The 13776-nt window shown below is 34.9% G+C and overlaps 2 protein-coding genes and 1 pseudogene across 2 annotated transcripts; 1 reads left to right on the top strand and 2 right to left on the bottom strand.

Moving 5' to 3' along the window:
* Positions 1-398: 398 nt before the first annotated feature.
* On the top strand, positions 399-3881 carry LOC136414984 (mesoderm induction early response protein 1-like). Its single transcript, XM_066399330.1, has 7 exons — positions 399-581; positions 945-1191; positions 1245-1485; positions 1595-1683; positions 1799-2033; positions 2221-2384; positions 3405-3881. Exons 2-7 carry the CDS (start codon positions 982-984, stop codon positions 3618-3620), a joined length of 1155 nt encoding a protein of 384 aa, XP_066255427.1. The 5' UTR covers positions 399-581; positions 945-981; the 3' UTR covers positions 3621-3881.
* A 138-nt stretch (positions 3882-4019) lies between these two features.
* LOC136414986 (phosphoserine phosphatase pseudogene) lies at positions 4020-4846 on the bottom strand (annotated as a pseudogene).
* A 1031-nt stretch (positions 4847-5877) lies between these two features.
* On the bottom strand, positions 5878-11698 carry LOC136414833 (transmembrane protease serine 9-like). Its single transcript, XM_066399050.1, has 15 exons — positions 11278-11698; positions 10993-11167; positions 10671-10936; positions 10529-10616; positions 10290-10477; positions 10099-10194; positions 9737-10047; positions 9587-9644; positions 7728-7906; positions 6857-7058; positions 6709-6805; positions 6459-6652; positions 6308-6406; positions 6042-6256; positions 5878-5985 (listed from the first exon to the last, which is right to left on the bottom strand). Exons 1-15 carry the CDS (start codon positions 11372-11374, stop codon positions 5878-5880), a joined length of 2373 nt encoding a protein of 790 aa, XP_066255147.1. The 5' UTR covers positions 11375-11698.
* Between the last annotated feature and the right edge of the window lie 2078 nt (positions 11699-13776).

The following is a 13776-nucleotide window of genomic DNA, read 5'->3' as shown; positions in this document are numbered from 1 at the left end:
GTGATTTTCACAATAAAACAATGTTGGAACACTTTCTAGCGTAGAAGGCCATGATATTAGAAAATAATCGACTGTAACTTGTTTCCGAGTTATTTATGGTAAATTAATAAAACCTTATAGGGGTCATTTTGTTCTTCATTATAATCATCAAACTCGTTATTGCTTAGAGCAATCCTCCAGCAATCATTTATATGGTTTCGCGACTTAAATTAATAATTAATTACAAATTGCTTCGAATATTTCTCCGGTTAGATCTCCTTTTTCTATTTCAAACCCAAACGTGTTATGCGAACTTGCGTCTACATGCACTTACACTTACAAGGTTTGTCTCCCGTACTTGCACTCGGTGCGATCCGAGCTACACCACTTTTCAACTTCATTTATTTCCAAGATGTCAGATGACAGTGGTAAACAGCGTTTTGTTTTGTTTGGTGTTCTTTTAGTTTTATAAAATCAAAAATTTCATTATTTTAAAGGGTTTTCAGACATATTTACAAGAAAAATTGAAGAAATTCAAGAGTTAAGCGATTTTCAATAAAGGAGAACAGTACTGCTTAAAGGTTTTGCATTCTCGCGCCTAGGTGAGTTCTCTCAATAGCAATTGCCCACTGTTTGAACAAAGTTTAGCACAATAATTACAGTATTGTTGGTTCTCGCTAGTATTGCTATTTAGCTAGTTTGAAACTTAGTAATCTCGTCTTGTCGCTATAAATTACAAAATTTAAGTCAATTTTGGATTCTGATATGTAGGAATTCTACAAAAATCTACCATCGACCAAACACTTGAAGTACTAACTCAGACATATTAATGGAAGGAAAATTTTATTAACTATGGGAATACTTGAGATTGTTAAAAAAAACAATTAAAAACATTAATCATAGTAATAATTTGTTCAATATATTCAATCTAAAATTGCTTTTATTTATATCAAAAAATGTCGCAGCTTCACCTTAGAATTGTGATGCCAAAACTTTAACATCATGGAGCCAAGTGGTGATTCAACATACCAAGATGAAGCTCCTAGCTGCAGCAAAGGAGCCGACTCCCCAACTAAAGACAAACTGTTTGACCCATCCATTGATATGCTGATTAATGATTTTGATGATGAAAGGACACTAGAGGAAGAAGAGGCTCTAGCTGCAGGCGAATCTGTGGAGGATCCCTCCACTGAACTATCAAATTTAGAACGGGTATAGTAGACCCTTTTTTTAATAATATAATAGATTAGTTGCCGTTTGTTTAGGAGGGCAACATGCCTTTGGAGGAGCTCTTAGCCCTATATGGCTATAATAAGACCAAAAGTAAGGAGAGTGCTTCAGAATCTGAAGAAGAGGAAGAAGATAAGAAAGTACCAATGGAAGAGGAGGAAATATGTGAGGCTGTTGTTGAGCAGGAAAATTGTTCCAATCCTCCCAGGCAGTCTAAATTGACCCTTCTTTATGAACCTATGTCTGAAGATGTAGACAATTCAAAGAATTTAGCTTGTAAGTGGCTTTTAAATGTTTTATATAACTTGATATAATTATAATTTTCAAAAAAACATCTAATTAGATACAGGGTGTACATTTAACAAGTGATGTTTTCCTTTTGCAGCTGTTTCAAAAATCAGTGAGGATGAAGAAGAAGAGCTGGATTCCAATGCTGATGAAGATGATTATCAGAAATTCCCTTCAGGAATACATGTAAGTATTCATATTTTTACATTCAGTTCATAATTCTGTAACATTCTACTATAAATCCATAAATATTAAGTCTATTAAATAATGTTAAATAAAACATCTTGTCCAATATATTTAGAATATCATGGTAGGCAGTGACTACCAAGCTCAAGTACCCGAAGGCCTAACAAATTATGATCAAGATCCAGCTAATGACAAAGAAGACCAGCTTCTTTGGAGTCCTCAAGAAATATACCCTACGAAAGTGGAAGAGTACCTTCGAAAAGTTCAAGAAATATTGAAACCCCCTACCATTCCAAATGGGAATGTGCTCAGAGACGACGAAGAGGCGCTGTACATTTTGAAAGAGAGTGGTAAGTATAAAACTCCTATTGATAATCATAAATCAGAATGCATCAACTATCAAAACAAATTTCATATAAAAATTTGACATGTTTTATTGCTCCTTACATGGACCTGTTCTGTGTCAATTGCGTTGCAAATTGTATGATAAAAATGTCTTTCATTATCTATACCAAGAAAACATCTTATATTTCTAAGGTTACAACGGCGATGAAGCTCTTCGTAAGCTTGAAATCAAGGAGCCTTCTGAACGTGCAGTCTGCAATGGACATGATGCAAAATGGTCTGAAGAAGAATGTCGAAACTTTGAGTCTGGAGTAAGAGCTTTTGGGAAGGATTTCTTGCAGATTCAGCAGAATAAGGTAAATGACTAACACTCAGTGCTTTGTGAGTTTAAATCAGTATTTTCTCTTGGAATTTTAAATTGTGAATACACTTTTTATAGCTTTTTTTCTCTGTGCTTAGTAATACTTTGTTATATGGAAAGTCTTCCATTCAAAGATGCCGTAGAGTCTCGTATTGGGACAGAAAACAAAATTTCAAGAGGAAAAAGCCATTAACTTGTTCTCGTCTTTTTTATGAAACTTTGTATTTTAAATAATAATTTCCAAATATATTTGTACCGTCTGGTAAATCGATCAAAAAGAGAATTTTTAAAAGTAGAATGTCATAGTCTGTGTTAGTGTTATTAAAAGACAGTATTGTGTTTAGTTTGTCTGAAATATATTTATTTTGTTCAAGGTTTGTGCAGTTTGATTGTAGTATGCTTGTGCAACTAACAGTTTTTTTGGTATTCAAGGGAACATTAAATAATCATACATTGCTTTCAATATGGTGTACTTACAGGAAATGTTTTATTGAAGTTGGGATCACCTCATTTTTTATGGAATTAATTAGCTGATGTGATTTCATTTTAGACTATTTAATTATGTTAAAAATAGTGTTAATGCAAGATCAAAGCCAGAGTTATATATTTTTATGTATATGATAAACTATAATTATATAATAAAAGTTGATTAAAGCGGTTGATTGGATTGAACTTAGATGCTGAGAACAAAGGTAAGGTATTTTTAGTGTATTATTCTGTAACTTTTAGCAATTGAATTTTTTTGAAATATGAAAACATCTGTAAATCAATTTGTAAATTGGTTTAACTCTTAGGCTGTTTCTGTACTTAAGTTTTTTAAGTTAGAAATTTAGTTTCTCAGATTAAAACTATTTATTTTGCCCATCCTTTGTATCATCTATTTAACTCGCGATAAATTATACTCACTCATTGATTATATTATAATAAACTAACAAATTTTCAGTTCATCCCATCAAGTGTTCTTTGTAAGTTTTAATATACTTCTTAATATACACAATTTCTATCTACTTTAAAGGTTCCAACAAAATCTGTCGGAGAAATAGTCCAATTTTACTACCTGTGGAAGAAAACTGAACGCCACGACGTATTTGCCAACAGATGTAGGCTAGAAAAAAAGAAATATTCATTCAACCCTGGAGTAGTAGATTTTTTGGACCGGTTTCTAGAAGACCAGGATGTGGACTTCAAAAGCCCATCAGCTGCCACTGGAACTCCTTTGGATGGCACTTGATTTGGCTGTGATATCTTGAGACAGTAATTTATTTTCCTTATTTACAGTAGGTTTTAAGTGTTAAGCCTCACAAGAAAGTATATTTTGTTTTATATTTTTTTTATCAAGTTGGGTATTTAATGATAGGTACTCAAAATATGTGCGTAAAACTTACATTGTTCCTATTACACTGATTGAAACTTTTGTATATTTAACTGTTGTTTCCAATTTAAGTAGGTTTATATGGTAGTTGTTGGTTATAGTACTAAATTTTTAGACGTTTTCCTTTTTGTTTGTTTTTTTTTAATTACAAGTCCTATACATATGTTAATAATGGTAAATATTCAACCCTGTGAAGAAAATCTTTAAGATAACATTACAAGGCAGTCAAATTACCATGGTTTATCAATTAATAAAAGAAAGTGCCCTAAATATCTTCAATCTTCAATGAACAAAATATTTAATAAACTTTTAACAAATACAAGACATCATCAACAGAAATAAAATTTACCACATTTAAACAATAGTACATTAAATATTGATTTAGGACACTAAAATATTACATATCTGATCAAAATCTGTAACAAACCACTTGGCCTTTATTTTAACAGCATCCCGAACAATATTACCCCCATAACCAATAAAGATGTCTGCTGGAGGCGAAGCCTCCAAGTCTGTGACACCATCCCCAATTAGTACCACATTCTTATAATCACCAGTCTGCTTTAAATGTTGTATCACTAGTCCCTTGCCCCCTGTCTTTGATGTAGGCTGATTTTCATCAAAACCAGCATATTCTCCAGTAAAATAGAACTTCAAACGATTGGCAAAAATATGACTGTGAGATATTTTCAGTTGATCAGCAATTGGAGTGATAACACACCTAAAGCCTCCTGAAATTAGGTAAACTGGAACTTTTCTTCTGTGTAGCACATCCACTAGAGTTTCTATTCCAGGAGTTAAGGTGGGTGGATTCGTTTGAATGAAATCCTGTACTTGCCCAATAGTGGGTTGAATGATGTTGAGCCTTAGTGTCAGTGCCTCCTGGAACGTCATGGATCCACTCATTGCCTCAGCAGTCAACTTGGCCACTTCCAAACCTTTTCCACAAAACTTGGCCAACTCATCAATACTTTCTTCTTGGATAACCGTAGAATCCACATCAAAACAAACACAATCCGCCTGCTGAAGGATTGCAAACACTTCTTCAACCATCCTTATGGCATGAGCACATGTATAATGGTTTGACTGATGCACACGTGAGAACTTTGCGATGTTGTCAGATGGGTAAAAATGCAAATCTCGTGTGACGCAAAAAATCCCCAGTTCGGTTTTTCCCAAACTACTTGGTGGCTATAGATATTTTCCTTTCATATACCGTTCTGATGTCGGGTTCTTGAAATTTGAAATAAAATTCGGCTAATAAATTCTGATATCTCGAAATGTCTGCTAAATTTTGCCGAAAGTTCATTATTGAGGCAATTCAATTTGATAAAATGATAACTTGAACTTGGGAAATGCTCTTTTATGCACGTCAGACCATTGGTGATAAGACCTTGGTCGGTCTGAGAGTGTCGGACTGACGAACCCCCTCCCCTCCCGCGAGATCACAAGATTGGCAGTACTTTGGAGAGAGGAGGGATGCCTAGAACATCTTAAAATATATACGAAATTCTCATAACTAAACAGACTCATTTCTTTCTCCTCTCAACTCCACTTAGGAAGGAATTTACTCTAAAGCAGAAGGACGCCCCTCTCAGGGAGGTGATGATGTTGGTGCGAACACATACCGCAAAGATCAGTAGCTGACCTGAGCCATCCCTCCTTATTACAGCGGACATGAGTTAAGATAAAACCTCGAGCACTAGGAAATGGACTCGACTGAGGTAAGTCCAGAAGTAAACCTTCAAACCGCTTTAAGAATCGCTATAGTAAGTCTAACGTTTCGATAAGCACTTATTCTGGTTATGTCTTTTATTTTTCTTCCCTCATTAATAGAACTTCGATCCTCTTCTGACCGAAGTCCTAACAATGGAATTTAATAGCGGATAGTGTGGAAATGATTTTGTTTCCCTTAACAATAATATTTATCAGGACAAGACCTTTTCGCAACCGAAGATCTTAGAAGTAGAGAATTCCAGAGAATTTCGAACAAACTCTTCAATTAAATAAATAATATTTAATAATATCTCCTTTAACTATTTTATCATTCGATAAAGCGTTATTTTTTATAATAAACAGCAGTCTTAAAACGTGATCAAAGGCTTTGCTCGCAACCTTATGGCCTTATGGTGTCAAGAATCCAGTCCATATAATATGGTATTGAAGTGTATACTCCAGGGAACTGTTCGTTGGCACAAATTCGTGGACCAAAAGATACAATTCCCTGTGAAGTGGAGAAATCAATTTACATGAAATTTCATGGAATAATAAAAAACTTACCTGTTGGACATAGATGGCTTCGTAATAGTCATTGAAAGTTGGCACCACCATGGGTCCACCACTGTCACCTTTGCATGAATCTTTGCCTGGCAGTCCACCCATGCACACTTGGTTTTGAGTCAGTTTAATACTTTCGGCTTCTAGGTAACTTCGTGCGCAAGTATTCCAGTCGGCCACTGGTAGCCTCACCTTCTGAAGAATATTCGCTGTAGCCCCTGAAGTTTACACCTTGTTCGGACAATTTCTTAGGGTGTCTATATTGTTACCTGTAGTTGTATTGGTGACGCCCCATCCAGTAATAAAACCTGCACTATACTCTTTGGTTCTTTCTTTCCCTAAAGGGAGGCATACTGGTAATGCATTAGCTAAAAATATACATTTATACTATAGCATATTTTTGAGAGTATGGTAATTTACTAGCATTAAGATTTATCGTGGAGACTCTTATCAAGCCAATATCGTTGCCCAAGCTCCCTTTCCCATACTGAGGATGAAACAATGCTTCCTCGACCATCACATCCTGTACTGGAGGGTTGCATTTCCGGGTCTTATTCACCACTTCGCAGTCGATGTCATTGAGTAGGTCGTACTCTCCCACCCTCACTGAAACCCTAAGAGTTAAAAATCATATCAGAAGAGGAAAAGAAAGGTTAAAAACGTGACTTACAGGCGCTTGCTGCCTAAATTTGTGATGCAATGGCCAGCAGTAAGAATGTAGTTCTTGTTGATGATCGTTCCGCCACATAGAAATCTTAATTTATTTCCTGCATCACACATCAATCAATTGGTTCTGTTTAACTTTTCACAATGATTACCTGATGAATATCGCAGAAGAGCCATCCAAGGAAACTCGTTCAAAAATGCATCTTCACCATTGGTGATCCTGTTATTAGCGTCTATAAACCCGCAGTTTGTAGGGAGTAAATTGAGGTTCCTATGGGAAGAAACGTCCGGTGGTTGGTTTGAGGACTCTACATTTTCTAAGTGTAGTTCTATTGATTGTGATGGGCAGCAGACCTAGAATGAGGTACTCTGGAGTAACTTTTTTGTTTATTTCGTGTGATGTGTGGGTAAATCCATGACTTTTTTCAGATCGTCGATCGTCAAACAACTGTAAATATGTATGTTGAATGTTATTGCTCAAATTTTGCCATAACGGTATCTATTTGAACTTGACCCCAAGTAAAATCCTGTCCTCACCATGAAATCACTAGGAATTGGTCGAAAATTTCCTTAATGGGAGGAACCAAGTTGTATTAAAACTTTATCAAGCTAATATTTCACATTTTTGAAGGTAAAATGATGGGGCAACTTAAATTACAGTCTATTGAACGGCTTTCGTTCAAAGGTCTATATCTCTAAAACCTATAGAGATAAATGCATAAAGTATACCTGAAATTGTGCTCAGGATGTGTTTTGTCTAGGAGTAAAAAAAAATTGTACAGGATGTAGTATTTAAAAAAATCGACTTTTTGGTGGTAGAACGATGAAGTGACTGAAATTGCGACTTATTAAATGACCTTCTTTGGAGGTATTTTTAAAATTTCTAGAAATAGATATGAAGACCTATATAGTCGAAACCACCTCACGTATGTACGTATGCAATCTAAAACTATACAGTATTTTGAATTTAATAAACTCTCAATGTTGTGATCCACTTAATAACTAATACTGCTTGTTACTTACTTTTATAGTGCCTCCAGCAACCCCGCAAGTATAGGCCTGTATCCTTTTTAAAACGTCCTGAGATATGGGTTTTTTGAGCGTCGTGAGGACATCCAACATGGACTGGCATTCTGAAAGTGGTAAGCAATTGCCAACGCCTTTATTGGGGGTCCGGCAGCCATTGTCATCAAATACCAACTCTAAAATCATTCAACTCTCTAAAATAGGTAACAATATTTGATTTTTATTCGACTTGTACGCCTTCTTATCTGCTTCTATTTCATCCCTCTCTTTTCAAATTTGCGTGACAAAAAGAAAACCCAGTGGCGTAATTTTAGCTTGGAGCACGGTAATGAACTATTTTCAGGTTCATTATTTCAGATTGCTAGGTTACAAAACTCAGCTTCTTTTCTGCACTTAACGAATACATAATTCTTCATAGCGTTAAATTTATGTATTTTTCAATCAAAATTCAAAAATTCTAATTATCCATAACTTGATATTGCCAAGTCCAATAATTCAGAGTTTACAGTTCAAAACTGTGTCTGTTAAATATAATGAATGAAGCTGACGATTGTCCTAAAAATCATCTTTAAATCAAGACACATAACTGAATTTTTGGAATTTATGTTTGAAGACCATTAAATTTGAGTCGAACATAAATTTTGACGTTATTACATGACGTCAGGTACCACAGATAAGCTGAATCTCACGTAGCATATCAAATTAGTCAATGTTATGAAATTCAGAGGAGTCTGCACCAAGAACAAAAATTTGTGTTATAAAATTTACATTTATACTGCTTGTATCTTGTGTTGTTTATATCTTAGCTGGAAGGTCAAATGATGTGATAAACAACTATAACAATTCAATGAAGATTCATCACAAGAAGATTTGTGTTCTTTTATATATGAAATTGTTTAAACGTTCTCTTGAAGCCTTGTGTAATGAGTCAATAAACAAACCAATATTTTTATTGTTTCGGCTGAGGTACCCACCAAATTTAAATCGCTAAAATCTGTACAATTTTATATTATAAGATCCTCGATCTATTAATTTTACATTGAAGCTGTATAAATCTAAGAGCCCTCTTCATTAACTTCCATTGAAGAAATGCAAACACTTACGTGGAAAAACCGTTGGAAAACCAAATAATCCGCAATAACAAACAATAGACCAGAATATTGTCTTTGAAACCCGCATTGCTTCGTGCGAAAAGTGGTACTAATGGTACTGCTGAAGCACTGCCCACCGACGAGTTTTAGTGATGAAAACAGCACAAAGAGGATTTGGACTTGACTGACAGCCTACTTCAATGGACTACAGAGCTTATATAAGCATTAAGTTTATTCGTATGTGCAGAAACGTAGGTATCACTGGCTTTTATAAATTATTTATTTAAATTTGACTCTCTGAACATCATTACTATAAGACTTGTAGATGATGTTTGGTTGTCAAAAGAAATAGTTTTAATATTTACTACATTCCAAATGTGACAAATATATGGTCTTCAAATTGAAGAAAGTCTTGGTGGTATATTCTGTAGACAGTCCCACCGAAGAGGATGAAATCAATAAAATAAGGCTTGTAACATATTATTTCACATTCTGAGAATGGAGATATTTAAGACATTGTGTAGGAGTGAAAAATAAAACTATTTCAAAACAAGAAAACCACTATATTCGTAAAACACCATTATCTAAATAGGAATGATTACCATTATCAATATGTTAAAGCTTAAAATTCTAAATAACTTCACAAAATATGAATGCGCACTTTAGGTATCAGTATTTAAATGCCCAAAATTCTGACTAATTATGACGTGTATTGGCAAAGAACGATGGCGAGTGCTTTATTACTTTTATGACGTGAGTTCATACTTAAAGGCAATTTTTTCTCTTTCAGATAACACAGGCCACCTATTCCTATCTTGCATTGCTGCAATAAACAAAATAAAATTCAATATATCAGAATAATTTTCTTTGCATCATATTTACATTCATATTCCATTCCTAATAAACTGCATCTTACGATCCAATATTGTCTAAAATCCACAACAAATAGCTCTTCACCCTAGTGTAAACTCCAGGTTTGCCCTCGCTCCCACACTTTCTGGGCCCAAAAGACACTATCCCATATTGGATATACCTGGGACTGCCCTCAATTAGCCCTGTATACATCAGGGGTCCACCGCTATCCCCCGCGCAGGAGTCACGTCCTTTATATCCACCTGCGCAAATCTGGTCCGACGTTACTGGCAAGTAACGTTGGTAGATCTCACTACAAGCCTTCTCTGGCAACACTGGAACTGAGGCTTTGAGCAGTACCGAGCTAAAGAGATCTGAAGAAAATAGGGTTTTTAAGAGTACTTTGGAGATGAAACAATAATTACCCTCTTCAGTGGTGCCCCATCCTGCAACAATAGCAAATTTGCCTGTTAAATCGCCATTGATTTCGGCCACTGGAAGACATATTGGTTGGACGTTGGCTAAAGAAGCAAAATAGTGGAGATTTTTTTTTAACTTAACAGCTTTTGGCGTAAGATAGAAGTTGGTACAGTTCTTGTAGTTATTTTTAACTTACACCGTGAAAAGTTAGCAACTCCAGCTATTTTCAGCAATGCTATATCATTTTCATGGGTCCTCGGATTGTATTTCGGATGTACTGCAATACGCTCTATATAGAAATCCTGAACTGGTGGGGAGCAATAGGTGCCATCGCAGTCTACGTTGGTACTTGAAAGGTCGTATTCACCAAGACGTACTCCTAATCTAAAAAACAATTTTATTGGGACATTTAATTAAGACTGGTGATGTACTCACAGAGATGTGTTCAAAATGCAATGTGCAGCTGTCAATATAAAGCTCTCCTGAATTAGGGTACCTCCACATCTATACTCTATGCCAGCATCTACTTATAAAGAAAGTTATTAGGTAACAGAAGGAATATTTTGAGTGGTGGTACCTGAGGAATTGTAGGCAATAAGGGCCATCCATGGAAACTCCTCCAAACCAGTCTTTTTGCCATCAGTTATTCTGTTTTCAAGGATAGTTATAGACCCACATCGTTCCAGAGGAAGATGTTTGAAGTTAGGGTGTTCCTCCAGTTGGTTTACCGTAGAGGTGCTTTCCAAGAATTTCATAATAGATACAGGAAGTTCTGATTTATTTGTTACGGAGAGGACTGGTTTTTGAGTGGTGGTTGTCGTAGTAAGAATTGGTTCTAAGTTTCTTTACAAAAAAACTTTAACTTAGTGAGTGCTCAATGGAACTATCATGGTACCTACACGAAGCAACAGACTTTAGGTATACCGTTCTCCAGTACTCCGCATTGGTGCTTGATCATGATTCGAATTATGCTCTTGGGCCTTGGGATTGTAGTCTCTTTCAAGAGTTTTACGAAGAATGGGCATTGTTTAATGCTGATGCAAGTGTTCCCTAGTGGAGGACGGCAAATTCTGCCTAAAATGAGGTTTTCCATCATTCAAGATTAAAAAAAAAGAGTTTTAGAGAAATTTATCAAAGTTTGGCAACATGGTAGTATTGTTAGATAATGTATGAACTGCACTTACTTCTGATAAAATTGGGAATAATGGAAAAATCACTTGTAACAACACTAATTGCAGCCACAGTTACCATGAGCATATACAAACACTTAATTGCCGTCATATTTTTTAGTGTTTACTAATGTTGACACCTTGAACACTAAGAAAATGTTGGTTTTAACCATATTCCAACACTAGACACCCTTACATTAGTATCAATCTTACAATACTTTTCGAGAACTGCGATAAGATACCTGGTGGCTGTTAACAATTGAACTTAATGGGCATTTACGACTTATTTCCGAAGGTACCAGAGAAGGGTACTGGTCCGTTACAATTTGCACAGAACTGTCGAGAGATCAAAGATTGATATATTACGTTCATGTCGCTTAAAACATGTTTGTGGGTACTTTTTAAAGTATTCACAGATGGTAATGTTGATGCCAGTGGTAATGAATATAATCATTAAATCGCAATTAATTATAAGGATTCCCAATTATCACATGAAAATGAAGATGCTCGATTTTCTGCAGACCAATATTCTAAGTACAAAAATGCAGTTTTTTAAAATCTATATTTCTTTTTTGCTATATAGGATGTAACGTATCATCATGGAGATATTTCAGTACTATGCAAAATAATTAAAAAACGCTAATAAATTCATAGTTAAAAACGCGCCATTTTCCACGTACAGGGTGGCAAAGTTTCACATTTTTCCTTATTTACTTTGTACATAATGTGCGTGCAATGCAAATAGTCGTAAAAAAATCTGAGCAAATTTAGGCCCATTGCGATTTTGTGCCTTATTACAGCCCTGCTTTTAATTAATTGAAGCACCCGGAAGATCGGTTTCGTTCTTATTAAGTCTCGTCAGTCGGTTCGTCTTGAGTTAATTAAATACAGGCGAAAATCTCATAACGTCGACGGTAAAAAATCGCATTTACCCTTAATATTACCGACCGGCAATTGGACCACTCTACATATGCTCTTTTAAATATATTTTAGTTTTATTTTTTAACATTATTAATAACATTTATTTGTATTCATTGTTGCAGGCACAGGTTTGCTTAAAAGTTAATGATAAAACTGGAAGTCAGACTTAATTTTCCCCAAGTACGTACGCACATTAATTATTTTAAACTTTCAAAATGTAGCGGTAGTCTTCACATTAAAATTCACTGATTTCTTCGTCTAACTACGTGTAATAAATGAAGACAGTAAGATTATATTAAGGGTCTCGTTAATTGTCACTGTCACAGATGCAATTTCGTTGCATAAAGAGAGTAGGCAATAAGGGCATCTTAGTTAAGTTAAAAAGAGAGAGAATTATAACTCAGAAGAGTCCGGCCATTTTTTATTATTATAAGAAGTGAGGTTAATTTGTTCGTAATGTTTGAATGACTGGCAGTACGTGATGATTTTGGAATTTAAATAGACGGAAGCAAAAATTTTAATTACTGATATATAGATATAGATGCATTGACATGTATATAATGTCCCACATCTTCGATTAGCTGCTAAATCGCTTTAAGTTGTTCCAGGTAAATAAACATTAATTTCCTGTTCTAGTTTTTAAAGTTAGTTGTCTAAAATATTTACATTTCTTGAGTAATATCTACGTTGACGTGTTTAGTTTTACATAGTTCAGGTTAGTTCAGCTTTACATAGTTCACTGCATTTTCATCTATTAATTGCATTTGCTGCCTGAATACTAGTTCGAGCTGAGAAATCCTTGAACTCATATAATTTGTTGTGTAGGTGCACTGAGGGAGTACCTTACAAAGTTACATACATTATATGTATGTTATTTGCGCCGCTGATAGTCGAAGAGCTAAAAATAGTTATTGTGTATAAAAAGTTCTGTTTGATAATTTGAAAACTAATTTTCTTCTTCAGAGATAGGTATGTAAGTAAGTTATTCACTATTTCTTATTGTCAGCAAGTTTCCCTACACTAGTAGTGACCTATGCCCAGATACGAGTTGGGTAATTCCTGAGTGACTCTTTATTTGAATTATTACATAGGAACCTATTTTTAATTCAGTATTTTATTGTTTACTCATTCCTCAGTGATTTTATGTGAAGATAACACTTTGCAAGTGGATATTGGAAAATTAAGAAAATACGGCACTTTGTTCTACAGGGTGTTCAGTAAAAAATGGGACATATGTTAGTTGGAAATTATTTGCGTTAAAATAAGTCGATTTGTCTAAATTTACCTTAGTCCAAAAGTTGATACTAACAGAGCTACAGGGATGCGTTTTTCTCGGAAACTGTTGGCCCTAGCGACTTCAATAAGATACACCTTTCTTAACTAGAAAAGACAGGGAAAGAGATTTTTCTAGTCCAAAATAACATACAAGGTGAAACAAAAAAGTTGTAACGGTTTAAAGGGTTCAAAATCGTCGGCGGTAGCATCCTCTAGAAAATACATTGAAATTGATGATAAATTTGAATTTCTCATCTCAAAAAATCGACGTATAAGAAAATTCATGAAATTAGTTGGAAATAGTTAAAAGATGTTAAA

The sequence above is a fragment of the Euwallacea similis genome, chromosome 18 (genome assembly GCF_039881205.1).
Source record: "Euwallacea similis isolate ESF13 chromosome 18, ESF131.1, whole genome shotgun sequence".
In the NCBI taxonomy this organism is placed as follows: domain Eukaryota; kingdom Metazoa; phylum Arthropoda; class Insecta; order Coleoptera; family Curculionidae; genus Euwallacea; species Euwallacea similis.
Note: the sequence above shows the minus strand (reverse complement) of the source record. Positions and strands in the feature narration are given on the sequence as shown.

What these genes read in the sequence shown, in the direction of transcription:
- LOC136414984 (XM_066399330.1), top strand. Translation starts at nt 982, where the DNA reads ATGGAGCCAAGTGGTGATTCAACATACCAAGATGAAGCTCCTAGCTGC. An exon ending in AATTCCCTTCAGGAATACAT is followed by an intron (nt 1,684 to 1,798) that starts GTAAGTATTCAT and finishes CAATATATTTAG; the next exon opens with AATATCATGGTAGGCAGTGA. An exon ending in TGCAGATTCAGCAGAATAAG is followed by an intron (nt 2,385 to 3,404) that starts GTAAATGACTAA and finishes TCTACTTTAAAG; the next exon opens with GTTCCAACAAAATCTGTCGG.
- LOC136414833 (XM_066399050.1), bottom strand. Translation starts at nt 11,374, where the DNA reads ATGACGGCAATTAAGTGTTTGTATATGCTCATGGTAACTGTGGCTGCA. An exon ending in TATTCCCAATTTTATCAGAA is followed by an intron (nt 11,168 to 11,277) that starts GTAAGTGCAGTT and finishes ACCTCATTTTAG; the next exon opens with GCAGAATTTGCCGTCCTCCA. An exon ending in ATGGGGCACCACTGAAGAGG is followed by an intron (nt 10,048 to 10,098) that starts GTAATTATTGTT and finishes TATTTTCTTCAG; the next exon opens with ATCTCTTTAGCTCGGTACTG.